At 43.3% G+C, this 25,290-nt stretch overlaps 1 protein-coding gene and 1 long non-coding RNA gene across 19 annotated transcripts in view; one reads left to right on the top strand and one right to left on the bottom strand.

Annotated features, from left to right (window-relative positions):
* Itpr1 (inositol 1,4,5-trisphosphate receptor, type 1) overlaps positions 1 to 25,290 on the bottom strand; it is a 367,970-nt gene that overhangs the window by 222,063 nt on the left and 120,617 nt on the right. For 10 of the 18 annotated variants that reach the window (XM_087656084.1, XM_087656085.1, XM_087656076.1 and 7 more), the window contains exons 6-13: positions 19,849 to 19,935; positions 17,494 to 17,652; positions 15,187 to 15,285; positions 13,602 to 13,685; positions 13,353 to 13,499; positions 6,161 to 6,256; positions 4,500 to 4,544; positions 847 to 1,001 (exon numbers count right to left, since the gene is read on the bottom strand). Coding sequence is in view for 4 of the 18 variants with exons in the window: in XM_087656087.1 (XP_087512213.1) it covers positions 847 to 1,001; positions 4,500 to 4,544; positions 6,161 to 6,256; positions 13,353 to 13,499; positions 13,602 to 13,685; positions 15,187 to 15,285; positions 17,494 to 17,652; positions 19,849 to 19,935 (872 nt within the window). In the remaining 14 variants the exon portion in view is untranslated. The remainder of the gene's footprint in view (positions 1 to 846; positions 1,002 to 4,499; positions 4,545 to 6,160; positions 6,257 to 13,352; positions 13,500 to 13,601; positions 13,686 to 15,186; positions 15,286 to 17,493; positions 17,653 to 19,848; positions 19,936 to 25,290) is intronic. The other 8 variants (XM_087656086.1, XM_087656074.1, XM_087656078.1 and 5 more) reach the window with 1 other exon arrangement.
* Positions 17,418 to 20,299, top strand: LOC147995010 (uncharacterized). The gene is made up of 2 exons (XR_015686945.1): positions 17,418 to 18,473; positions 19,820 to 20,299. It is a non-coding gene; the product is annotated as an uncharacterized LOC147995010 (long non-coding RNA).

Below are 25,290 nucleotides of genomic sequence, written 5' to 3'. Positions count from 1 at the left end.
ATTTTTTCCTTCAGTTATTTATCCAGTTAACTAAGAGATAACCTAGGTTTAGGGAAGGAGGAAAAGGTGTAAAATTACTGAACTGCTTATGGTATGGATTGTTAACCTAATCATAGCATTTGTAAATGGTGTGTGTGTGTGTGTGTGTGTGTGTGTGTGTGTGTGTGCAACTGCATGAATACAGATGTCAAAAGACAGCCTTCAGTGTCAATTGTCACCTTCCACACCTTGCTTGAGACAGCCTCTTGCTCACCATTGATATACTACTAGGCTACCTGGCTCAGAAGCTTCCAGGCACTCTCCTGTCTCTATTTCCCATCTTGTCAGAGAAGCACTGTGATTACAGAACAGGCTTTTACAGCTTTTACATTCAGCCTCACTTAGGTTATAGGGACTCAGACTGAGGTCCTTTATCTTGAAGGCCAAGCATGTGTCTCTCCCAAGCCCAAATACAATTCATTTAAAATAATAGTGAAAAATTATGTGTATGTGCACTTACATGCACTTTTGTGTTTCCTGTGCATGTAGTACCCACAGAAGCCAGAAGAGAATATCAGACCCCATAGACATGGAGTTACAGATAGTTGAGAGCCACCATATGTGCGCTGGGAACTAAACCTGGCCCTCTGTCCTATTAACCCCTGAGCCATGTCTCCAGCCTCATAAATATAGTACCTTTTACCCAACTATCAACAACTTACCATTGATGACCCATACATCACGTTAGGGTCAGTCCAACTGCTTCACTACCTTCTTCATGAGTGCTTCAAGAAAAGTCCGTGAAACACATCCAGGCCATCACGACCAGCCCAGACTCTCTTGGAATAAAGAATTTTAAAATCATACCTTGGGACAAGGCTGTCACCTCCACGTAGAGTTGTGGGGTCTAGCTCAAAGATGGAGGAGATGTCGTTGCCCTCAGGCACAGAGACCAGAGAGTACACCATTTTTTCTTGGGCATTTCTCAACCTGCTCCGAGATGCGTCCTGATCAGGGTCCACCTGAGGGCAAAAGATGTAGAGTAAGGACCTCCGCAGGTAACAGCCTCCCTTACCAGCATCAGTCCAGTCCACAGGAAGAGAAGAGAAGAAACAGTGAGTGTCAGCAGCTGGCAGGAGAAGGACAACAGTTTCAGAGTAGCCCTGCAGGGTGATCACGGCCACCTCATCCGAGGGCACTCATATGAAGTCTTCAAGCACTGAAGAGTGACAAGAGCAGAAGACTATGCAAACAGAACTGTAGTCACTGAAGATCTTCACTCCAATAGCTACATCCACACACAACTGCCGGGAAGCAGAGAAGCACTGGAGAAAACTTGGCCTATCAAACTTTTTATTTGTGGTGGTGCAATAAACAGTAATGGCCGTCCACCAAAAAAATAACGTGGATACTTCCTAGAAGAAGAAGTAAGTCTAAATCCAAGTGTCCCTTACTAACAATTCCAATTGTCAATAGGTTGTCAAGTCACTCTAGCCCTAAAGAACATATTGGTCACTGATTAAGAAGTTTGCTGCTGATGAAGCAAAAGGCCATTCATGCTACAGTGGGATTTGGTTGAAATGGAAGAAAATCCTTCACAGTAAGACCTGACTAACAATGAAGGTATCCTGGGCAACTCTAAGGACACATTTTCGTCTACATAGCAAAGCTCATATGCCAGAGGTATTAGCAAGTGGTCTTAGCCTGAATGCCTGCTAAGATAGACTCTGCAATGTCTCTTGGTGACCATGCAAACAATCCTTTTCAATGCCTGACATTCATAGTGTAACCAAATGCCCTGTACCTACTGGGAAAACACTATTTCCTCACACTTGGCTTGCTTGTCTCTAGATGAAACATCACCTCCTTCCCAAATACATAGAGGAAGATATTGAATCTTGAATAGGAAGTCACATCAAAGGCAAAGGGAAAATAAGAAAACAGCTCCACAAGAGTGGATCTAACTTCTTAGATCCGGCCTTGCATAGATTTGTTGTCTCAGCTAACAGGTGTACTAGGGAGACTGGGAGCTCGCAAGGGTTGTGGTGGTGCTTGAGTCCAAGGGTTCAAGACCTGCCCAGGAAACATACAAAGACCCTGTCTCAAAAACCAAACCACAACTAAAAATTGAATTAAGAAGTTCTCTTAGTACCTAAAACTCTGAGGCATTTTACCCTCTGTACCCTAAAATAACATCTGGAACAAAAACATTCCGTGCCTCTCTACAGGAAAGAAACCATGGACATCTGTTCTCACCAAACTCCTGTCCCCTGCGACATGTCCTACATGCCACTCTCAACACCGGGTCTGAACCAAGTGTAATTAAGAGCTTGGTTAGAGGGAGTAACAGATCAGAGATGTCAGCAGATCCAGAGGGAAACTGTGCCTTCAAGGACACTTTCTTCATCTAGCCTGGGAGCCCAGAAGCAGTCATGGTGTGCATGTGCCATCTAGTGAGAAGAAGGCACATGTGCAGTGAGCAGCAGAAAACGAGCCTCGGGTTGGCCTCTGTTCTCTCAGGCCAGGCAAGTTAGCACTGATTTCAGAAGGAGCACCACACAGCTAGTTAGGTCTGTCTCGTGATGCCAGCCTCCAGGAAAACCATAAGCAGATGAGAAGAGGATGCTGCTCACCCAGCTTTCTCACTCCCAAGCTAAACATCCAAAGAAGGGAAACAGGGTCTTCTCAAGGCTAACACTTGCCTATGGAGACCGATGCTGTGCTTCCAGTCTCTTGGATACAAGTAAGACCCTCTCTATAAACTCATTTTCCATGTGCACCCAAGGTCCAGCAACCTTGGGACCACCAGAGCAATGCCGTCTTGATCCATACTCAACCTGCTGGTATATCACTAACATGGGGAAGTGTAAGACTCAGAAAGACCACTGAGCCCAAAAGAACCTGAGATATATCTTGTGAGACCACTCATCCAGGCCTTTCCTAACTCTCGTGAAGCCAAGATCCAGTGTGCTGGATACGAGCACACTGACATCTCTACTGAGCTTGTACAACCTGAAAATATTGCTGGTACAAAGAGAGTTACTGAGGCTCAGGGAAGGAAAATTACTTGTTCAAGATCATACAACTTGTTGGTGATCAAGTCTGGTATTTAAAGAAAGGTCTGTCTTCCTCCTTGGGTTTGCAAGTACCACACTTTATCTTACAATGAACATTGTCTTCCTTCATATACAGACCTAATGGAACAGTGCCCTCTCCCATAGTGTTCATGGTTCACTTAGACATCATGTCCCCTTCTAATGAGCGATGATTTATATTCGTGCCAAAGGTCAGACTCCGTCTATGATACCTCAGCTGGCAGTGCAAAGGCCATACATGGTAGTTTCTTCTCTGAAATAAAGACTGTCCAAGAATAAGAAATGTCAAACAAGAAAATAAAGCCAGGCCAAGGGTTCAGACCAGCAGCGAGCTGATTAGGTCTGCTCTCTAAGCTGGATTAGCTGTGGGGGACAAGCTTTCCATTTGTCTGCAGAAGTAAAGGTGACAGAAAGGCAACGGGAAGGTGGAGATGAGTCCCTGCACCCTCTGGGACAGAGAGTAGGAGATGTCCCTAGTAAAACCCTAGGAAGTCTATGTAGTCACAGCCATAAGTCCTCAGCCACAAAGGCTCAGTTTCTTTCACTGACAACCCTCTACCCAAACATAACTAGAAAGTTAAACATTAACACAAGATTTGGGGCACCTTCATTTGGACTTATCTCCGCCTTACTTCCCCTCCTTGATGTGCTATTTCAAATTTTACTAGGAAAACAAGTGTCCTCGAATCCACCATACCAACCACTGAGAACAGCTATGTACTAACTTGTCAGACAGTGATGGCCTGGCATTTTGTTTGGTTTGAATTCAGCATAACCAAGCACTCTGCAAATAGAACCATTTGTGGATATCCCATGTCCATGAAACATAACCACTGCCTTCTTCAGCCCCTACCTGGGGTATGCACACATCAATATCACTTGACCATGATTTCTCCAAAGCTAAATCCATTTGCACTAAAATTCCAAATCACATCAGAATTTAATGCCATTTTTGACTGTGTAAAAAGCAGAGTTGGAGATCAGCTACCTGACTGTGCCATTGGAGGTCATGTGTCCCAGGCCTCATGTGCTATCTCACAAGTCGAAAAGATACTACATGCTATCATTTCAAAATCTTGATGAGTCACAGGTCAAGGTCAACAACATTAAGAGACAATTGTTTGTAAGAAGTCACCTTTCATAAGAACTACCACCATCTCCCGCCCAGAAATATTCCAAGAGACATATGCACTTCTCCAACTGAGAAGTATAGACTCTTGACCGAACATACAAGAAAACCACCAAGACCATATGAAGAGATGACATTCTTCAAGAGAAGCACAGAACAAGACCTTGGTGAAGAGAACCTAAATCTTCCCCTTCCCCAACACTCGATGGCCACTTCACAATTTCTTAAGTAGGGCTCCAGATTGCTTGGCCTTATCCCTACCGGACAAAGACAAGAAGGCTCTTGCCTATACTTACTGAGGGCTGAAACTCCAGGCATTCTTCCTCAAAGTCAGGGTCTACCTGATGAAAAAGAATCATTAGGAAATTAAAACATCCATTTCTTTCTAAAGGACCAGGACCCATCTGCAGGAGGCATCAATACCCGTGGCCGTCCTTGAACAGCTAAGAACTTGTCCCTTCCCCTATTCACAGAACCAGCATGCCACAACAACACAAGTCACATTACAGTACACACAGAACAATCCACCAATCACTAGTAGACAGTTCAGCTCTGAGTATAGACAAGGAAAACACAACAAATTCACTAGGAAAGCAACAGTAAAGGCCTAAGATAAAGAAAATGTCAACACAGTCATTGATAGCCCTGCTTAGGAAACCTAGAAGGAGCTACATTTACCTTAAAACATAACAGGAAAGATAGCCACCTTTAACCTTTAAACTCATAATCAAGGGTTTTTCAAAGTTGCTTAGATGGGTCTCTTCCTCTCCTAAGACTCCATTTTAAATGTCAACCTGGACTTCTTCGTGTTTGGCTCTTCAGGTACTTCAAAATCATCAGTTCATCCAAGTATCAAGACACTCCATGGGGTTTACACATTTAGAATCCAAATTCCTAGGGCCTGTGGCAGAAGCAGGACTGATTTCTACCCAAATCCTTAGAAATCCTGAGCCAGTAGTGCCAGACAACAGAGGAGTCTTTTGATGTACGACTAGAATGTGACTATGATTAGGTGGACATCTTCCATCAGGTCAGAGTAAAACTCAACAGCAGTGACACAGCAGGATGTCCCTTAATTTAATACAAATTAAAATAGAAATTCCTCTCATTCTTCAACACCTAGTCTTGGCTCAAAAAGTTTTCATAAGCTAAATACAGTAGATAAAGCACTGAGGCAGAAGGATAGAGAAATGAAAGTCAGTCTGGGCTGCAGAATAAGGCCCTGACTCAAAAAGTTAACTTGAGGGCCCAGCACATGTGTGTGGGTATGTAAGAGAGAGAGAGAGAGAGAGAGAGAGAGAGAGAGAGAGAGAGAGAGAGAGAGTGTGTGTGTGTGTGTTATGTACGTATGTATGTAGCAGCATATGCCTTTAATCCCAGCAAGTGGGGGTGGGGCAGGGGATAAATCAATCACTGTGAGTTCCAGGCCAGTCAAGCTATCTAGTAATACCTTGTCTCAAAATAATTTGTTAATGTGATTTGTGATTCTTACAAGATTGATGACACCTATGTCTCCTTGTAAAGCCCCGATGAATCAGATTTCTCTATGAAATGCTGTAGTTCTCCATGCATTTCAACACTTCTGATTTTACTTACCATGTGTGTAGTGCAGAAAGTATCAGGCCCCTGTGTTAGTCGTGGGGTTGTCAGATGACTATAAGCACAGTGGCATATAAGCAATGCAGGGGAGCTGCCCGACAAAACTACAGAAGCATCATGTTCTACCTTCCTTCTCCCTATAGCTTGGTCAGGAGCCCTGTCAAGTCCCACAGTGTGCCAGTCATTTGTAACTTCCCTTTTCTAGAGAAATGAGAGAGAAGAACATAGAAAGGTGGACGGAGAAGCCCGTGGCTGAGTGCTCCCTTGAGCTTCCAGGCATCCAGCTGCTACAAGTGAGTGAAGAATAACGATCATGGTGAGCTCACTTCCCAAGAGAAAGCCATGTGCACCTACTTACCTCTGCTGCCAAGTAATGCCCTGTAGCCAGGTGCTTGAACCGGAAGAGGCTATTCCAGTACCCAGCTCCACCCCGACATGGGTCATGCTGGACTACCTGCAAGAGCAGAGATGGTTAATGGGTGTGGAAGAATTGTCAGCCCACAATGAAATGCCACCGAACTGGAGACACCAACAAGTCACAGTCCACTAGTGGTATTACTAGGGGGTCAGCACCCTTCTATAAAGCTGCACCAAGCACCATCTCAATTTAGAGATACAGAATCATTAAAATGATGTTTCTCTATAGAAGGGAGTGTCTCCTAGTTAACAAAATGTCTGGAATAAGAACTGAAACACTATTTAAATCTCTGTCTTAATACTAATGAAGCATAAAGCTCATTTGCTTGTTGTGTATGCCTATGTGCCTTTGTGTGCACACACATGCATGCCTTCATCTTGTGCTTGCACATGTAGAAGCCAGAGGATGACTTCAGGTATCTGCTCCATTGTGCTCTCTGAACCTGGAGACTTCCGTTCGGCTGGATTGGCTGGCCAGGAGGCATCCGAGAGTCTGCCTGTCTGCCACTGCGCCAGCCCTTATGTGGAAACAGAGCTGCAAACTTGGGTCCTCATGCTGGGATGGCAAGTATTGAGCCACTTCCCTTACCCCGAATAAAAAGATTCTGAAATTCACCCACAAAATGCAAAAGTTGATAAAATAAAATTTCAGAGATCTTTCTCCTACGTGTACTTGTGTGCTCTCAAATGTAAGAGCGAGGAGAGGTGGGTAATTTACTCTGAAACTTCACTTTTCAGCTATGATAATGCACCTGACATACAGAAGGCAGTGCCACAGTGAAGGAGAAAATGGGGACGGATTATGGAACACATGTATTTGCTAGACAGGAAGTGGTGCATCTCTGTGGTCTCTTACAATAGGTGGAGTAGCCCAGTGAGAATGTATCTAAGTACTAGGTCTATGGGGTAACGGAGAAGGTCAGAGTTGGGAGGAAGACCTCTAGAGATAATGCTACACACAGAGAGTTCAGATGTTTGCATACACTTTTAACTGACTATCAAACCACCAATACCTAAAGACCCCACAAGATGGCTCAAATGATTAAGATTGGCAGAGGAATATAGTTCAGTGGCAGAGCACTTGCCTACCACACACAAAGTCCATGCTTTGTTTACACCCCAGCTACACACCCATATACACACACACACACATACACATGAATGTGCCTCACACATAAACACAGCTGGAATGTCAATACTCCCAGAGTTCCCATGGGGCTGGGAATGGTTCTGACTGACAAACCTTGCAGAGGGATCCTGTGGACCACGTTGGGCACTGACCATTAATAAGGGAGCCTCACAATATAGACTGTTCTGCCTCGACCTAGCAATGCACAAGACTAAACTGATTTACAGGAATGTGACTCCAACAAAGAAAACTGCTTTTTCCTGGGCTGGAGAGATGGCTCAGTGGTTAAGAGCACCCGACTACTCTTCCAGAGGTCCTGAGTTCAATTCCCAGCAACCACATGGTGGCTCACAACCATCTGTAAAGAGATCCGATGCCCTCTTCTGGTGTGTCTGAAGACAGCTACAGTGCACTTATATATAATAAATGAATAAATCTTTTAAAAAAAAAACTGCTTTCTCCTAAGAAGAAGAACAAATCTTACACACTCAATAAAGCTACACAGAAGAGTCCTTCAAAGAATTAACTCTTGCCTGCACTGTCAAGCAGTAAGGAGGTGATGCAGTAACTCAGTCAGATGACAGTAAATGCTCCAGCTTATGTCAAAGTCGAAAACTTCCCTGAGAAATAATGACCCATGTCATTTTGACACATACCTATACAGTCAAGAAACCTAAAGGATTCTGGCAGGATAAGCATACACATGCACATACAAGGAATACCCGAGTCAAGTTTCTGAGACACTGCAAACAAGGGAACAAAGATTTCAAAACCATCGTACTCACAGCCAAGCAGTATAAACCAGGTACTGCTCTCTAATTAGAATCCTATATGCAACAGAACTACTTTTCAGGAATGAAAGCTCCATGGAGAAACCAGCACCATGGTACACTGATGGGAAGTAACAGTGTGCAGATGCTTTGGGAGCTAGCCTGGGTACTCTTCACAGGTCCAACTTGAATCTATCACCCATGATTATAGACTCAAGACATGAAAATATTTTCACACCAATGTTCATAGTTGCATTCTTCATGGAAGCCAAAATGTAAAAATGATCCAAAAGTTCTAAAGTGATAAATAAATACAGAAAAGGCTTTACTCATATAATGCAATATTACTGGATCTAAGGGAGATAAAGCTCTCATATATGCCAACATGGATGAACTCTGAAGACAGTATCTGCAACATCTGAATGTGTATGCCCCTTCCCTCGATTCCTGTGTTCACATCTCACCCCCAAAGCTAAAGGGTCAGAGCCTTTAGAAGAGATTTACACCGTCAAGCAAAGGACCCCAGAGAGCTCCCTAACTCACTGTGCCATGCAATGACATTTAGAAATCAAGGTCCAATCTTTGGGTCACAGTGAAAGACTCCCCTGTGTAAGAGAAGCCATGCACCAAGAATTGCTTACAGGGAGCATCCGTGGAAGAATTGATGTCGTCCCAGGAGGCTGGGATGGGATGGAGGCTGGGGTGGGGATGACCAGTGACTGCTAATAGGGAAAGGGTTTCCTCAGAGATGATTTTAAAAAATGTATAGGGCCAGTAATTGCACAGCCCCACAAATCTATTAGAAATTATTGAATTGTAGCGTTTTCAGTGTGAATACACAGTGTACGGATTGCATCCCAATAAAGCTATTAATTAAAAGAAGGAAAAAACCTTTTTAGATGACAGTAAAACTAAGTTATTTCCACACAAATGAGAATACAATTTGTCCATGGCAGACCAGAACTATAACAAACATGGGAAGTTCTTCTGAAGAATGAAATCCTCTGTGCAAACTTGGATCTCTATGAAGTAACACAGAGTTTAGGATGTAACTGTGCAAGCAAACACGGAAGATCCTATCAGTGTGGCTTAGAAACACACAACTTCTTCCTTGGGTGTCCAGAGTTCCGGCATCTCTGAGCCACACCATGCAAAGGGTTCCAATACACAGCTTGTAGGTTACAAGGGCATACAATGCTTATATGAAGATCTAACGGCTACTGGCTACAAACCCCTGGGAGCAAGACATATAATAAAGGGAACTGAGGTTTATGGCCCATGTAGAGACAAAAATATATGAGCACAATAACACAAAGAATAGAGGAGAGGAAACTACTGTAGCACATTGCCAACACATCATGTTAACTAAAGCTGGTGGCTATGCTAATACGTAAGAACCTCAAGAGCTCTTCTGATTTTTCCTTGAATTTTTATTTTATGTGCATGGGTGTTTTCGCCTGGTTTTGTATCTGTGCACTGTGTGCATGCAAAGCCCATGGGGGCCAGAAGCAGACTTCCGATGCCCTGTGACTGGCATTACAGACAGTTGCTATCTGCCTCGTGGGTGCTAAGAATTAAGCTTTGGTTCTCTATAAGAGCGGCTAGTGCTCTTCTCTCTAGCACCCCTAAATCTAGTGTTTTAAATCCATAAAAACACATGGTCCTGTTTTCCTTTTCTTTTATTTTGAAAGAACAGTTAAGTTTCCCAGTAAAGCAGAAACTTTTAAACAATTTAAAGAAACACTAAACATTTTCATAGGAAATTCAGAAGAGACAACAAGAACAAACAAACAAACAAACTGGCAGGAGAGAGATTTTAATAAAGCAAGAAATTGATAGCTGGTTGTCCTCGGAGCAAAAAAGTTCCCTCAAAGGCAACTTTCAAGTTAAATCCCCTCAGAAAGTCATCATCTTTTATTAATCTCAATCAACTTTGAATGAGGAGGGCTTGGCAAATGGCTTTAAGACACTGGAGTCAAGACGCCCTGACTTCTGTAGGCTTACATGTTTTAACCATGTCCCAGCAGAGTGAGAATCTGTTTATGAAGTGCCAACTATATAAAACTATCCTGTCCAGTGAAAAATGGCTCAACGGAAGTAGTTAAGCCAGGAGACAGTCTGCATTTCCTCTACTTCCTACATGTTTGGTTTTTCCTTACTTTGTATTTCCCACTTCTAGTTATCCTGGGAGACTGCTACTGCCCTGTTTCCTTCTCTTGCTTCCTTCTTGCTTCTCTCCCCCTCCTGACTTCCTCTTCCTATATCCTCTCTGCTTCCTGCCCCCACTGCCTGACTTCCTCTTCTTGTATCCTCTCTGCTTCCCTTTCCCACTCCCTGACTTCCTCTTCCTGTATCCTCTTTGCTTCCCTCTCCCACTGCCTGATTTCCTCTTCCTGTATCCTCTCTGCTTCCTCTACCCACTTTCTTCTTAGACACTATTTTGAATACAAAAGGAAGAACAAACACAAATTAGGGTTTGTGAACAAGGAGCATGTCAGGGACCAAAGACAAAATTCTAGCTCTCAGGGAACTCCCTAAATGGAACAAGCTAAACAGACTGACTGGCCCTAAAGACATATGAATGGCCAAAGAAGAAATGCTACAGATACTGGAGAGGAAGAAGCAGAGAACTGATGGAGAAGCTAACAAAAGAAGAAAAAGCAAACAACTGCAGGAACTCATCCATGCAGTGCTGGGATGAGCCTATTTCTTCATCCAGGTAAAAGACAAAGGAGATTTTAAGTGGGCAAAGCTTTTGAGCAGATATTATACCAGAAAAGCTTCACAAATAAAACATGAGTACAAAGGAAATTAGCAGCATCACAAGGGAGGGCATAGGTCGCTAGGAGCACCATCTTCATATCTACTTCAGTGGCCACCATGGAGAAGGACGACCATATTAAATGCTCCTGGGGAGACTTTGAAAATATCCCCTCCACTTCAGAAGACAGTTGGGCAACTTCATTCTTCTCTGTTTCCTTTTTGTTTTGTTTTGGGTCAGGGTGTCTATAGATAGAGTAGCTTGATCCTGAACTCGTGGTAATCCTTCTGCCTTGGCTCCCAAATGCCGAAATTAGCAACATGTCATCACACCTGGATTTGGATGGGCAATTTCTTATAATGTTAATCCTATACCCAATAAAGGCTTCGGTTATCCCACTGTTACATATCTGTTAAGCTTATGTCTAAGCACAAGTGTCCCTGAAGCTTTACCCACAACCGCTCCAAATTAGAAACAGCTCAAATGCCATCAACAAGCAGCAAATTCATAGACTGCATAGGACGTGAACAAAACAACACCATGAGGCAAGACAAAGAAACATACTGTCTGACACACACAACAACACAGATAAGGCTGCCTAGGCTGAAGGCTGCTCCGTGCCATTCAAGGAAGAGGCTGGCCACCTATCAGAGGTCACCTAACCAGGAGAAAACAGGAAGTACTCAGGAACATGCTGGAGCACTTCTTAAGGGCTACTATTCTTCTGGTTCTTGATCTAGGTGCTGGTTCTTGGCTGAGTGGAATGTAGAGAAACACACAACTCTGTGTTTCTGACTTGGGCATTCTGCCATGTTTGCCAAGGGGAGAAGGTGGGAGAAGTGGCAAAGGTAACAAGTAGAGAGAGAAATGCACGCCACTCAGTGGGGGACAGTGGAGAGGACAGCCCTGCCCTCCTTCATGCTCTCAGAATCCTTATAGTCAAACCCTCCTATCGGCTTCTTCCTTGGTCTTGCAAGCCTATTCCTCAGGACAGAATCATTGCTTTCTGGACGCAGCACACTGACTGTGCCAACTTGTTACCCAAAACACCTTTCCAGACGTTGCCCCTGCCTGTGAGGGACATTCCTCATGCCCTGCAGCCTTGGCAGGTGCGACTTGAGGCTCTGGTCTCCAGTGTGGTCATTTTCCACGTCTTTCCCTTACACTACAGAAACTCCCTCGTCTCTCCCTCCCAAAATGCAGATCATCTAGGAAACAGTCCAGTGCTAACTCTTCAATCTTTGAAGCTCTTTCTTGACAGTTTTGTACTTGTATCTAATACCTTCTCTTTACTCGTTCCAGCCGGCTCTCTAATCTCCACGTCTTCATTATCAACCTTTACCCTTTCTCTCTGCCTTCCGCCTTCCCACATCATAACTTTCGCTATTGCTTTGTGACACGATTCATCCAGGGTCTTTTCAGTGGATTGGGACCACTCATTGCCATTTAGGAACTTTTAATCCTCAGCCCATCAGTTCATCCTCCCTTACTAAAACCTCCAGAGCATGCAGAACACCTTTCCTATCATCCCAAACCTCCAGAACATAAGGAACACCCATCCTGGCACCTAGGCCCTCCTGCTGAGGATACCTTCTATCTGGATGCTTGCTGCTTTCCATTCTGATTTATTTTTTGAGAATTTCATGCTTGAGTATTGAAATTACATGATTTCTCTCCTCTCTTCTCAAATTCATGGCCTTGTCTATTTTAAGTCTATTATTATTATTATTATTATATTTTATTGTTATAATTAAGCTGATGAGTTAATTCCATGTTGCTCATAGATATAAATGCTTACGGCTAACCACGTAGGACTAGATAACCTATCAGTGGAGAAGACTGATTCTCCCTCTCATAGCTCTTCATCAAGGGGTAGGGTCATGTGAAATCCCCACCCCCACCCCCAAAGGTATGTCAGCTGCTGGGGGTGTTTCTTCAGTTCTTGTTTAGGTAAACATATTGTTGAGATTTCATGAGTGCAGCTTACCCGGCATATACAGACACATACACATACACACACACACACACACACACACACACACACACACACACACACACACACACACACACAAAACGAGCAAGAGAAAGGAAAGAGAAGAAAAAAACAAAAGAGGAAGGGGGAAGGTAAGAAAAGCCATTTCTGGTGGCTCGGGGAAAGAATATGTAGCTGTTATCTTTCGCCATCAGACCACGCAACATCGACCTGGTACATCATGGTGTGTTTGCTTCCCTGGGCCATGTCTACTTATTTTTATGAATATTTGGTTTGATTTAGAAACACAGCTGCAGAGAGGTTTAAATCTGAACCCCCACCAACGACCCCCGACACACACACACGCACACACACACACACACACGCACACACACGCACGCACACACACACACGCGCGCGCGCACGCACACACACACACACACACACACACACACACACACACACAGTCGCTTCCCTCACCTCTCCCGGCTGACTCCTTACCTCCACTTCCCACAGGGCTTTGGAGCTGGTGGCCGACGTGGCTGACTGTCTGCCGGTTGTCCTCAGGAAGACGTGCTGCTTCTTCCTGTGCTCATCGCACGTGAGAAACTTCTCTTGCTCAGCATGGAAGAGTCTTACCACATCACCCTGTACGTCCACGCGAGATGGAAGGAAGGGGGAAATGGGTTTGAAAACAAAGCCAGCCTGCTACTCTGAGAAGAGCCAAACCCCAGAGAGAATCACACTTACTCCTTTTAGAATGTCATCTTTGTTATCACTCCATTTCATGAAAAGCACTATTTTCCAGCTTGTGTTACAGTTGACGGAGTTGACCTAGAAAGCAAATGAAAGTTAATTTTTCACATAGCTCCTAGAGTAACTATGTCGTACAAAGCTGCTCGCTGCAGCCAGTAAGGCCAGCTGGGCTTCAGGGCAAACATCTTGTTATACATAGTTCAGAGAGCTATAACGTCCCCTGCCTGCCCGTGTGTCTGAAGGCAGGGTCCCCAGCTGGTGGAGCTGTGTAGGCAGAGTCTGGAACCTTTAAGTGGAGGGACCTAGCTGCAGGAAGTTGGACTCTAGAGAAGAAGGCCTTGAGGTGGAGAGCCTGGCCTGGCTTCCTGTCAGCTTCCTGTTCTGTGGAGGTATGCACAGCCTAACTGTTCAAGCTGCTGTCCCCTCCCATCCCGTGTGTTCCCCACCAGGCCTCTTAGCCATGATAAACCTTAAATTGCTGTTCTATCAGGTACTTTGTCGAGGCGATGAGAATACCCAAGACATCCTGAAGAAAGAACCTGAAAAGTCACGTGAGGAGGAAGAAATGCTGGGTTACACATAGTCCATCTGCGCCCATCACTACACATGCTCCAAATCTGACCCGACGCTTCAAGTCCTGCTTTCCTCCTGTCCCTTATGGAATGCTATGCTTCTTTCCTCTACGTTTCTAGTTCTACAGCCACAAATGTAAAGGTCAAATGAAATAAGTAAAGTCTTTATACAGTGGAACGAGATACTGCAGCAAGAGTGAGTCCAGTGCATACATCTGAAAACGCCAATGGTCATCATCAACGGCAAGAGCTTCTTAGTGCAACCACTGTCTCCAGGCACCACCTCACGCACTCCTCAGCAGCACCCTGAGGAGCTGCTGTACCCTTCCCTCGTACTGGGAACTGATGCACAGAGAGAGTAAGTGACTCATCTGCAGTCCCAGAGTTCGGGGACCGCAGACTGAGATTCCTAATTCACATCTCTCGCCATCCAGATCTCACGTCCTCTTCATGAGACAGATATCGTAAGAGATCTAGGATTCTGTGTCTGTAACTGCCCAGTGAGAGGGATGGCAGATGGACAGATAAAAATAAGATACTGTGGTAAGGCTACACATGACCTGGAGGTTTCCTGGGAATTACAATAAGACACCTTCCTTTGGGAGTCAAATTGAAAACATGTGTTTCTCCAGCTAGGAAAAAAATGGCAGAAGTAGCATTTTCAGGCTTAACAAGTTGGAGAATAATTCTTCCATGACGCACAGTTTATCAAGCTCGCCATACATTCACAGACCTGTAAAACCTCATGCCGGCCAATTGTGGGCCTTGGGCTCTTCCCGTGAAAAATTGGCAGTATCCTGAGTTACTGCTAGAGTCATATGCAGAAAACACAAATGTATGAACACACAAACACACACACACACACACACATATACACACACACTCTCTCTCTTTCTTTCTCTCTCTCTTTCTTTCTCTCTCCCTCCCTCCCTCCCTCCCACAAGGCCTGCTTCTGTGGTGCAACCCTCATCCATATACCGGGATATTGGCTTTTCAAATGTCCTTACCTCATTGCAGCCCGGGTTATCCACCAGCTGATGGCTGCTGGCATGTAGCGGCTGCCCAGCATTGACAGGGTTCAAAACTACCTTGTCACCTATGACCACCTGGAAAGAAAGGAGCAACATGGCGTTTTAGGGGACAGATTGAGAGCTTACAGGTACTGCTCCATGGTTCTGGGAGGCCCATCACAGCACTGTGAACTTTTAAGGCTTGACCTGTACAGACATGGTTTGTATTCTGAAAGGAGGCTGAGCCTGATTATACTTTGATACTTTGTGAGCACTAAAAGAAAGGTTTTTGTATTTAGTTGAGATACTTATATAAGTAAGCTCAATTCAGTTTGGGGAAAAGCAAGCAAGGGAGTATTTGAGTTATCTTTCTGTTTGAAAGAATGAAGCCATTGTTAATGTTTCTAAAACACTGATCTTCAAAATGTGACTATGACAGAAGGAAATCTATTTCCTAGATTAGATTACTATATTAAATTACTATATGTATTGTGTGTGTGTGTGTGTGTGTGTGTGTATACATGTAACAGTTGACAGTTTTTACATTTTAAGGTTTATTTTTATACTGTGTGTATGTGTGAGTGCCCACCTTATCTGTATGTATACTATGTGTGTTCTGAAGTTCCTGTGGAGGCCAGAAGAGGGCTTCGGATTACCTGCAACTGAAATAATAGGCATTTCCAGACTGCTGAACCATCTCTCCAGCCCCCAGCAAGACAGCAGAATATAATAGTGTATAACTAAACAAATATGTCTGCCCAGAAAACCGTACCTACCCTTATGTGTAACACAGCCTCATGGTTTATATTTCAGTCCACTATTTGAACTGATACCTGTAAGCCACTGAAGTATGAATGGGTCAATCCCTACAGGAATGAGGAAAATTATTTTTAAAAAGATAATTATTCATATTATACTCTCAACTACATCACAGAGTAACAGATTAAATGACAGAAAAGTAAAGATTCGCTGAAAACAAAACTTTGAACCAGGTACGTGTGTGTGTGTGTGTGTGTGTGTGTGTGTGTGTGTGTGTGTGTGTGTGTGTTGTATATGTGTATGTTGTATGTGAGCAAGTTTGTGGATGTGCATGTGGAGGCTAGAGAAGGATGTAGAATCAAGGATGCATCATTCTCTACCTTATGTCCCTGAGACAGGTTCTCTCAGCTCACCTAAGGTCTACTTACTGAGACTGGCTGACTAGTGAGTGGTCCCAACCCCCTCCCCTCAGATTTGCCTATTCTGCTCTCCCAATGCTTGGATTCTTTAACATGAGGAAGCCTGTCTTTTATGTGAACACTGGGGAATTGACCTCAGGCCCTCAGGCTTGCACAGCAAGCTATTTCCTCAGCCCTGCATTTGCTTTTTACGGTGGAAGTACAAAGAAAGGAAGCAAGAGATGTTAGTCTCTCCATGAGGTAAAACCTGAGTATTTTGAGAATGATAGATTTTGGAAGATTATTACCAAAATAAATAAGTAAATCAATAAATCAATCAATCAATCAATCAATCAATAAATAAATCAATAAATAAATAAATAAATAAATAAATAAATAAATAAGTAAGTAAGTAAGTCAAAACCTAGTTTTAAGTAAAGGGTAGGTAAGTATTTCCAGAACACTTCATGCTGCTTAAGGTGCCAACTTCCCTTTAGTTTTTTTTTTTTATAAAGTATCTATTTTAGAACCTTAACAAGGTCAAGTACATAGCTGATAGCATTTAAACATATTCACCATTAAGTATGTGCCCACGTAATGACTGACTAATTTAACTTACAAATATCAGAGGTGTTCTCGGTTGCCTTGAGAAAGGGATTCCTGTGGCTCAGTATTGTCTAGAATCCCAGGCCAGGGGGCTTTCTGCAGTTGCAGGGGGCAATGGAGACACTGCCTACCTACTGACACAGGAAGACGGGGTGAGCACACAATCCCATTGCCTACTAAGGCTGTTTCTTTTCCACTTTCCATCCCTCAGTATTTCCAAAATAGCTCAACATTTCTGTTGCCCTCATGGAAATGGAATGGCAAGGGATCCTTAACCGGGGTATTAATTCGAGATGGATGTTTTTGTGGTAAAATGACTGAGGTAATAGGACTTTTTTCAGAGGCCCAGTAGGAAAAACATAGGGACTGTATTTAGGTCACACTTCACTCCTCATTTCCTTGTTTCCCAAACACTAGTTTCCATGGCGATCTGATCTCTTCCTATGCCTGTGGCTTCAATTCTAAACCTTTGCTGCTTGAGTCTCAAGCACGAAGGCAGCTGGCAGTGGTGTGAGTGCTTTCCAGGGGAGGCTCCACTTACACTGTCTCCGATGGAGCGGAGCTTGTAGAACGGCTGAATGTAAAACCAAGACCCTTCATTTCCAGCCTCATCCAACGTCACTCTCATGGCGTTCTTCTCCAGCAGGGCAGGAAGCCTCTTATTCACAGTTAAGTATTTATTGCTTTTCAAATGTAGGAGCTAAAAATCCAACAAGAGAATGAGATATGAGCCGGCCTGTGAATTCTTTGCCCTAGCTCTCTTTGTCAAGTAAATACTGTAACAGCCTGAGAAGCAGGAGAAACACAACATGCCCAGTACTGGAAACAACAAGGAAAGGAACAGTGAATGGAGGCAGAGAAGAGGGCCGGGGAGAAGGAAAGATTGTCTTTTTCAAGAGAGATACTACAGAAGCCAACAATTCTATCATCTGAGCTGCTAAAGAGACGTGGCATCACCCTGTGGACAGTGGCTCAGGGACTGTAGTCTACGAAGGCACTGATACCAGTGGGGAATGGAGTTTTGTCACTGTGTGTGAGTCTGATTTAAAAGGCAGTTCCGTCAGGGGACTGCCATTCCCTGTGAAGGACACCCGAGCATCCACCTTCACTGACTACTCTAAGCACTCCAATCTTCGCTTTAGGATGCTGATTTCATGAATCATGAAGGAGGAACGATCCAGATGGGAAAGAGTTTGTCTAATAAACTGGACCAGTGAGCACTATCAAGGTTTCCCACGTTGGTGGGAAAAGAGAAACACAAACTCAAGACTTCTCAGACCCTAGAGGGGGAAGGCCAGGTTGTGACTCCATTGCTGTCGCCACATCTCCTGTTCATAAGAGCACCTTTACGAGGCCCACAGATCTACTGACACGGCTGCTGAGAGTGAAGGAATAACTGTATAATTTGTGAATTCTGGATGGCCTATGACCAAGATGAACAGGAGACAATAGTGTCTTCCCAGGCCCTTGCTGCTCCCTCAGTGATTGACCTCCGGTATTTAATGGCTCACCTTCCCACAGGTGAGTTCCAAAACCTGAGACCAGAACTAAAAATGAGATTACTTAAACCCATCCTGAAAGCAGATGGTTCATTCACTGGTTTGGCATGTCTTTCTTGAAACCTCACAGGACTGGAATGTATTGGCTGCCAGTACCCACTACGTACTTCTTTAATCCTCAGTTGCAGCCAGTTCTCCAGTGTAACTGAGTATCTCCTACTCGGAGCCTCAGAGTACTGGCCTTGCTTGATAACGGGATAGAACTTCAAAGGGGCACATGGGATTGATAAGCTAATCTTGCAGTAACTTTTAAGTGCTATAAATAAGGCCAAGCCTAAGTAAGAAATTAATAAAATATCATTAGCCAGGAATGATGGCCCCCATACCTACAATCTTAGCACTCAGGAGGCCAAGGCAGGAAGAGGACCCAATGCTAGCCTGGGCCATACAGAAAGATCAAGGCAAGCCTGGGCAACTTAGCAAGACTCTAGTCAACTTTTAAATGCCCTATTTAAAAAAAAAAATCACAAAAGGATATCTTTACCCATTTTTAGTAGTTGTTTCCCCATATTTATGGTTAGCACTGTTTTACACACAATAGCAGTAAAAACAGGAAGAAATTCATTCCTAATTAGAAGTTTACAAGGTTAGCAGCACCTTCTGGGAAAGACTTGTGGAAGCCTTGTTTGGACTGTGTTGTCTCCACAGCAAGTTCAAAGGTACAGAAGATGACAGGTGAAGCAAATGACTCTAAAATATGACAGCTGTGACATACTTCTGATTAATAAAAAATTATTTAAAAGGATATATATCATTACAGTTTTGTGAAGGTGCCTGGGTCTTTACATGCCCATAACACCAATGCTTGTAGAGTAGAGGAAAAACAATCAAGAATTGAGAGTCAACTCAGCCACATGGTGAGCATAAGGCCAGTTTGAGCTGCATGAAACCTTGCACATATATACATATGTACGTGCATACATACATATGTCTGTGTGTACACACAACTGTTTTTATTTTCCCTGGTAAGCAGCTCCTTAAACAAAAGCTAAAACGTACAGAGCATTCAATTTTCACCAAACACGAGAACTCCCTAACATTGTAAGTGGGGCAAAACCATAACAAGTAGTGTCCTCTTCAGCCATCAAGCTTCCCATCTAAACCATCTGCATACAGGTGATCAGCAGGCTGAGGAAGAAAATGCCTACACCACGCATGACCCAATAGCATGAGCAAGGGATATTCTGAGAAACACAAGGAGGCTGTGCTTTGTTGTTTGGTTGTAAAGAAGCTGCTATTGCCAAACGAATGGAGCCTGTATCACGCATTTGCTTGCTCAGTTTTTTTTCTTTCTTTCTCATGTGTCAGCTCCAGAAGAAAAGTGCAGCTGTGCCTACCTGGATCACGTTGCCATACTGGATGACCGTCCCCAGCAATTTCCTGTTTTCTGTCTCATTCTGCTTCTTTTCCAAGTCTGCAGCATGCTGTGACATTGACAAGGAAGACCAGTCACAAAGAGCAAATAGTTTCATTCCTCTGCAGCAGCCACAGTGATCCAAACCACACAAACCAATCCCTGGGTACAGCCTAAGGCTCTACAAATGAGCCAGGAGCCCGAGAAGCTCATCTCCCAGCTTAGCTCTGTCCTCGGACTCAGTTTTCAGGGCTTTGGGGGCTTTGTTATTATGAGCTTGGAAGTCATGGGCACCTGCTTATAAGGTACTAGTCAAGAGCATATATACATATTTTAACAACGGAGTAAGGCTAGAAAGGGTTTTGCATTCCTCTTGTGATTTGACAATGTTCTTTAAAGCTTTGGGAAGAAATACAACTGAATTGAAAAACTGATCTTGGGCAGCATGTGGTTTGGGAACTTTAGTTTATTATGAAACATCTGTGAGCTTGTTTCCTTATTTGTAAAACCAGGATAAAAATGGTACTCATACCTCATATAAATCACCTTGCATAGTGGCTACTGACTGTACCATATGCAGCCTGCTATTCACTACTGTCAGAAATTCATCATGATTTATTTAATTTTTATTTAGTTCCTTAAGAGAAAGATGATAACCCCACTTTAAAACAAGGAACATGCAATTACTATCATGCATTTACTAAATGACAGAGCTAATCCTTAAATAGGCATTTGGGTTAAACTCCAAATCTGTACAGTTACAAGTAAGGCTAAAGGGGCATTACCAGTCAAGCTGGCACATTGAGAAGGTTGGTAACGCCAACTAGAAGATCCTAGAAGGGCGCCTTGGGGCCAACATCATGAAAAGACATCTCTCATTCCTTTGTCCAAGCCATATTTTAAAAGCTATCATATATATCACAGCATGCCAACGGAAAACTGCTGACATTATGGACAAGAAGTTGACTATCATTCAAGCCCATTACCCATCCTTAAAATAGATCAAAGAAACCAGACAGGAAAGAAATTACATACAGAACCTGATGGAAGGTAACAGCCCCCAATGACCAATAATGTAAGGAGACTTCAGAAGTGTCTTTGCCATGTTTGTTCCCTTAGAGATTCACCCCTTTTCTTCAGGCAAGATACTACCAGATGCCAGTGGGTTCCCTTTCTCAGGTAACATACCTTCATCTTTACAGGACTTTGGGGACATCATGTTAAAGTCCCTACACAGAAACTTTATCATCTGACCAGGTCACTATATGTTAGTAAAACTCAAGGGACCTCACAAACATCAGCAAACTACCATAAATACTGCAGAAGATGAATGATAGACATAAGCATTCAATAATTTTTCATTTTAATTGACTTTTTATTTATGTAGCACTAGGGATAAATAAGACCCAGGGTCTCGTACATGCTAGGTAAATGCTATTACCTCTGAGTTACCTCATCTCCAGTCTTTCAATAAAATAATTGTGGTGGCGTGGATAGGAATGACTCCCATAGGCTCTTAGATTTGAAAGCTTGGGCATTTGGGACTGGTGCTACTAGACAGGTAGTAGTGGCCTTCATAGAGCAGCTGTGGCCTGGTTTGAGGAAGTGTGTCACTGGGGGAATGGGCTTTGGGTTTTCAAGAGCCCAAGCCAGGCTTTGTGTGTGTGTGTGTCTATGTCTGTGTGTGTGTGTGTGTGTGTGTGTGTGTGTGTGTCTGTCTCTGTCTCTCTCTGTGTCCCCATCCCCCCCCCCCCCCCGATTGCTTGCTGCCTGTAATCCATATGTAGAACTTCTCCAGTACAATGTCTGCCTATGTGTCACCATGTTTTCCAAAATGATATTTGACTAAACCTACAAACTTTAAGTAAGGCCCAATTAACTTTTATTTTATAAGAGTTACTGTGGTCATGGCGTCTCTATACAGACTAAGACTTCACACGACTAAGACAATTATTAGGGACAATATTCTAAAATTAAGAAACGTCTTGAAAATAATTTTAAAACAAGACTTAGGTGGGCCGGGCCAAAATCTTAACCATTCCTTCAAGTTCATGGTCTTCCCTAGCTCTACCCGTGTGGTGCATGTGATTTAGAAAGGAAGCAATCTGAATTCACAAGCCCGACAATGACGCGTAGGAAGATAATGACCTGCCTATCGTATCGGGGAATCCCTACTGCACATAACCATGTGCGTAGCAGCACTAACGAAGAGGGGCCCCTTCGGCCATGTCTCTCCCTCTCTTTTTGAGTTATATACCAGTCTTCTACTCTCGCTAATACAAAGATGAAGCCACAGAACTCTACTCATTTCCAGAGATAGTGCCTTGCAGACAGTACAGCAACACTCAGTATCCATGATGCCCTCTGTACAAAAGATCTCTCACTCTTTCGTCCCAGATGTACTGAAAAGGCTATCATATATATCACAGCATGCCAGCCTTAACCTCCCCAGCCTTGTTCTCCCGATAGCTACCCTGTATCCATATACCCTAGAGCTCTCTCTAATCCCCACTGGGAGTCTCCCAAACAAAACAGCAGACTGGATTCATTTGGAATCAGAGGTTATACTTCGTACACAGTGATTTGTTTTTTTCTACTAAGCTGTTCTCAGCTAATTATGAGTAGAAATTCAAGAGGGAAAAATGTCATAGGAAGAAAAATCAATGAATTCAGGAAAATAAAATAACACTTTCCCAAAGAAAGGAAATACAGCTTTTCTATGCCCAAAACATGCTACTGGTTATGTTCATGCCGACAGAATTCTTGAGTAACACTTCTTGGCCTCACATGATTTTGAGATGGAAATTTCTCATGAACCTTTGCTTAGTCCCAAGAAATTCCAAACACCCCAGTTAAGACCTAAGGGCCTAAAAATATTAAGACCCCTTGTTGGCTGGTCTCATGTCAACTTGACACACAAACTAGAGCTATCACAGAGAAAGGAGCTTCCCTTGAGGAAATGCCTCCATAAGAACCAGCTGTAAGGCATTTCTTGATTAGTCATTGATGGGGAAGAGCCCAGCCCATCGTGGGGTTCCATCACTGGGGCCTGCCTTCTGTAAAAAAAAAAAAAAAAAAAAAAAACAGGCTCTGAAAGCCAGGGGGAGCAAGCCAGTAGTGAGCAGCACCCCTTCATGGCCTCTGTATCAGCTCTTGCCTCCAGATTCATGCCTTGCTTGAGTTCCTGCCCTGACTTCCCTGACTTACCCTGACTTCCTTTGGTGGTGAACAGCAATATGGAAGTGTAAGCTGAATAAACCCTTTTCCCTCCCAACTTGCTTTCGTTATAACAGTAGAAACCCTAACTAAGACAGTCTCTTCCTCTGTTGAGTGGGCACAAATCAGGGTCAAACTGATCATTCAGATGATACTATTTACAACAGAAATTAATTACAAAGCACTGGATCTGGAGAGCAAGGATGGTTGCCTAAAATAAAGGAGAAACCAAACAGAAAGTAGATGGAGAATAGAGGCCAAGGCTTCCCTTAAGGACACCTGGAAGATCACAGTCACAAGTTTGTCAGACTATGAGTCACATCTCTTTTATTTCTGCACACTGCACTCGGATGATGGTGCGTGGCCATCAGAACTGAACAAACACAGAAAGCAGTAACTTATGCACCATCCCGTGAGCTCGCTTCTATAGCCTCTTATCATGTAAGGAAAGAAATCTCCAACTCGCCCCTTACTAATGGCCTGAGTATAAAATATGTTTGTTCAGTGCAGGGACTGGGAGATGCCTTAGTTGGGAAAGGGCTTGCCAGAGAGCATGAAGACTGGAGTGGTCACCCCCAAAGCCAGGCAGGATGGCATGGATTGTAATTCCATTGCAGGAGGTAGGAAGACAGGGACAGGTGCCTGGTTTTATCTGGTCAAGCAAGACTCTGTCACAAAAACAAAGAAACAACAACAACCAAAAAAAAAACAAAAAACAAAAAAACCAAAAAAACCCAACATAGTCCTGGCTTCGGAAGATCACCATCCAAGGTTAACTTGCAGCCTTTACACACATAACACAATTACACATGTGACTGAACTCACATACCAGAACACATCCACACACACAGAATAAATGAAACTCATTAAAGTTCATGCATTGATCCTTAAATAATTCTCCTTGCAAGACAAAATCTATTTTTGGGGTTTTTTTGTTTTGTTTTGTTTTTTAAATCATGATTTTTAGGTTCAAAAGGCAACATGATATGTAGCTTAGAAAGTAGCCAGTAAACAGTCAACTGACACAACTGTTCTAAGGATAACGGGGTGCAGGGTGGAATGCCTCTCGATGGAAGTGACTTTACTCAAAAACTTTACTTCTAGGAGTTTATTTTTCTTAGACAACCTCACAAAAGCACAGTTATATACTCGTGTGTGTGTGTGTGTGTGTGTGTGTGTGTGTGTGTGATATCTCCCTGCCCAGGATCTTGACTAAGTCTCCCTTCTTCCCCTGCCCACTGGGAATGGTTATCTAAAATTTCAATATTATCACACAACAAAGTAACCTTGTAGCCATTAAAAGTGAACAGAAAATCTTCTGTTTACTCACAACAAAGTGAGAACCACAGAAACATCACTGCGATTGGAGTGTGAAAACCTCCCTGTGCGGGGAGCAGCGAACCCAGATGATGAAGATCCCATTAGCCTTCATCAAGTCATAGTCAGGATCCCGGGAGGTAACGGCCTTCACTTTCCCCACCCATGTTTACTCTGGAATTCTTTTCCTACAGTGCCCATTTGTCTGATTCCTCAAACTACATCTTTTTTGTGTCTCAGGAGGCTTAGATAGTTTTAAAAGCCATGTAAATATTTTTTGTTTTCTTTCAAGATCTCACCAAGAGCAATCCCTACTATTCATTTCTCTTACACAGTGGGGTAGGGAGCATTTTTAATTTCTAAGGACAAAGTATTCCATCCCACAGTTCCTGGGCCGGTGACATTACCATGTGCCCTAAAAGAGATCAAGGTCAATTCTGATATAGTCACCTATTATTTTATTTCAGAAATAAAGTAAGCATTATTAAATTGACACTGAAAGGTTATAAAGGTAAGGTCACTGAGCTCTCAATGAGGCAACAGCAAACTGAGTTAAAGATCCAGAAAAAACAGCTACTCCTGGGTTTGAAAAAAAAAACAAAAACAAAAAACAATAAAAACCTATCATTTCTGTTTAGCTTAGGTCAAATAACTTAATGGCATGCTCAATTCTCAAAATCCACACAGTGCGCACACCCATTTCAAAGTCACGGGCAAACTACTCTCAGGAACCATTACTAGAGCCTTTATAACTAAGGTTGTGATATGAAGGTGAAGTTAACTCATTTGGCCAGGAGACTTCTGGGAAATTGGTACCTAAAGAGTCAAAATCCAGCCTCTGTTGGAGAAGTGAGCACACAGGAAGCAGCCACTAGATGTCATTCTCCTTCAG

This window comes from Rattus norvegicus, chromosome 4 (assembly GCF_021556685.1).
Source record: "Rattus norvegicus strain SHRSP/BbbUtx chromosome 4, alternate assembly SHRSP_T2T, whole genome shotgun sequence".
In the NCBI taxonomy this organism is placed as follows: domain Eukaryota; kingdom Metazoa; phylum Chordata; class Mammalia; order Rodentia; family Muridae; genus Rattus; species Rattus norvegicus.
Note: the sequence above shows the minus strand (reverse complement) of the source record. Positions and strands in the feature narration are given on the sequence as shown.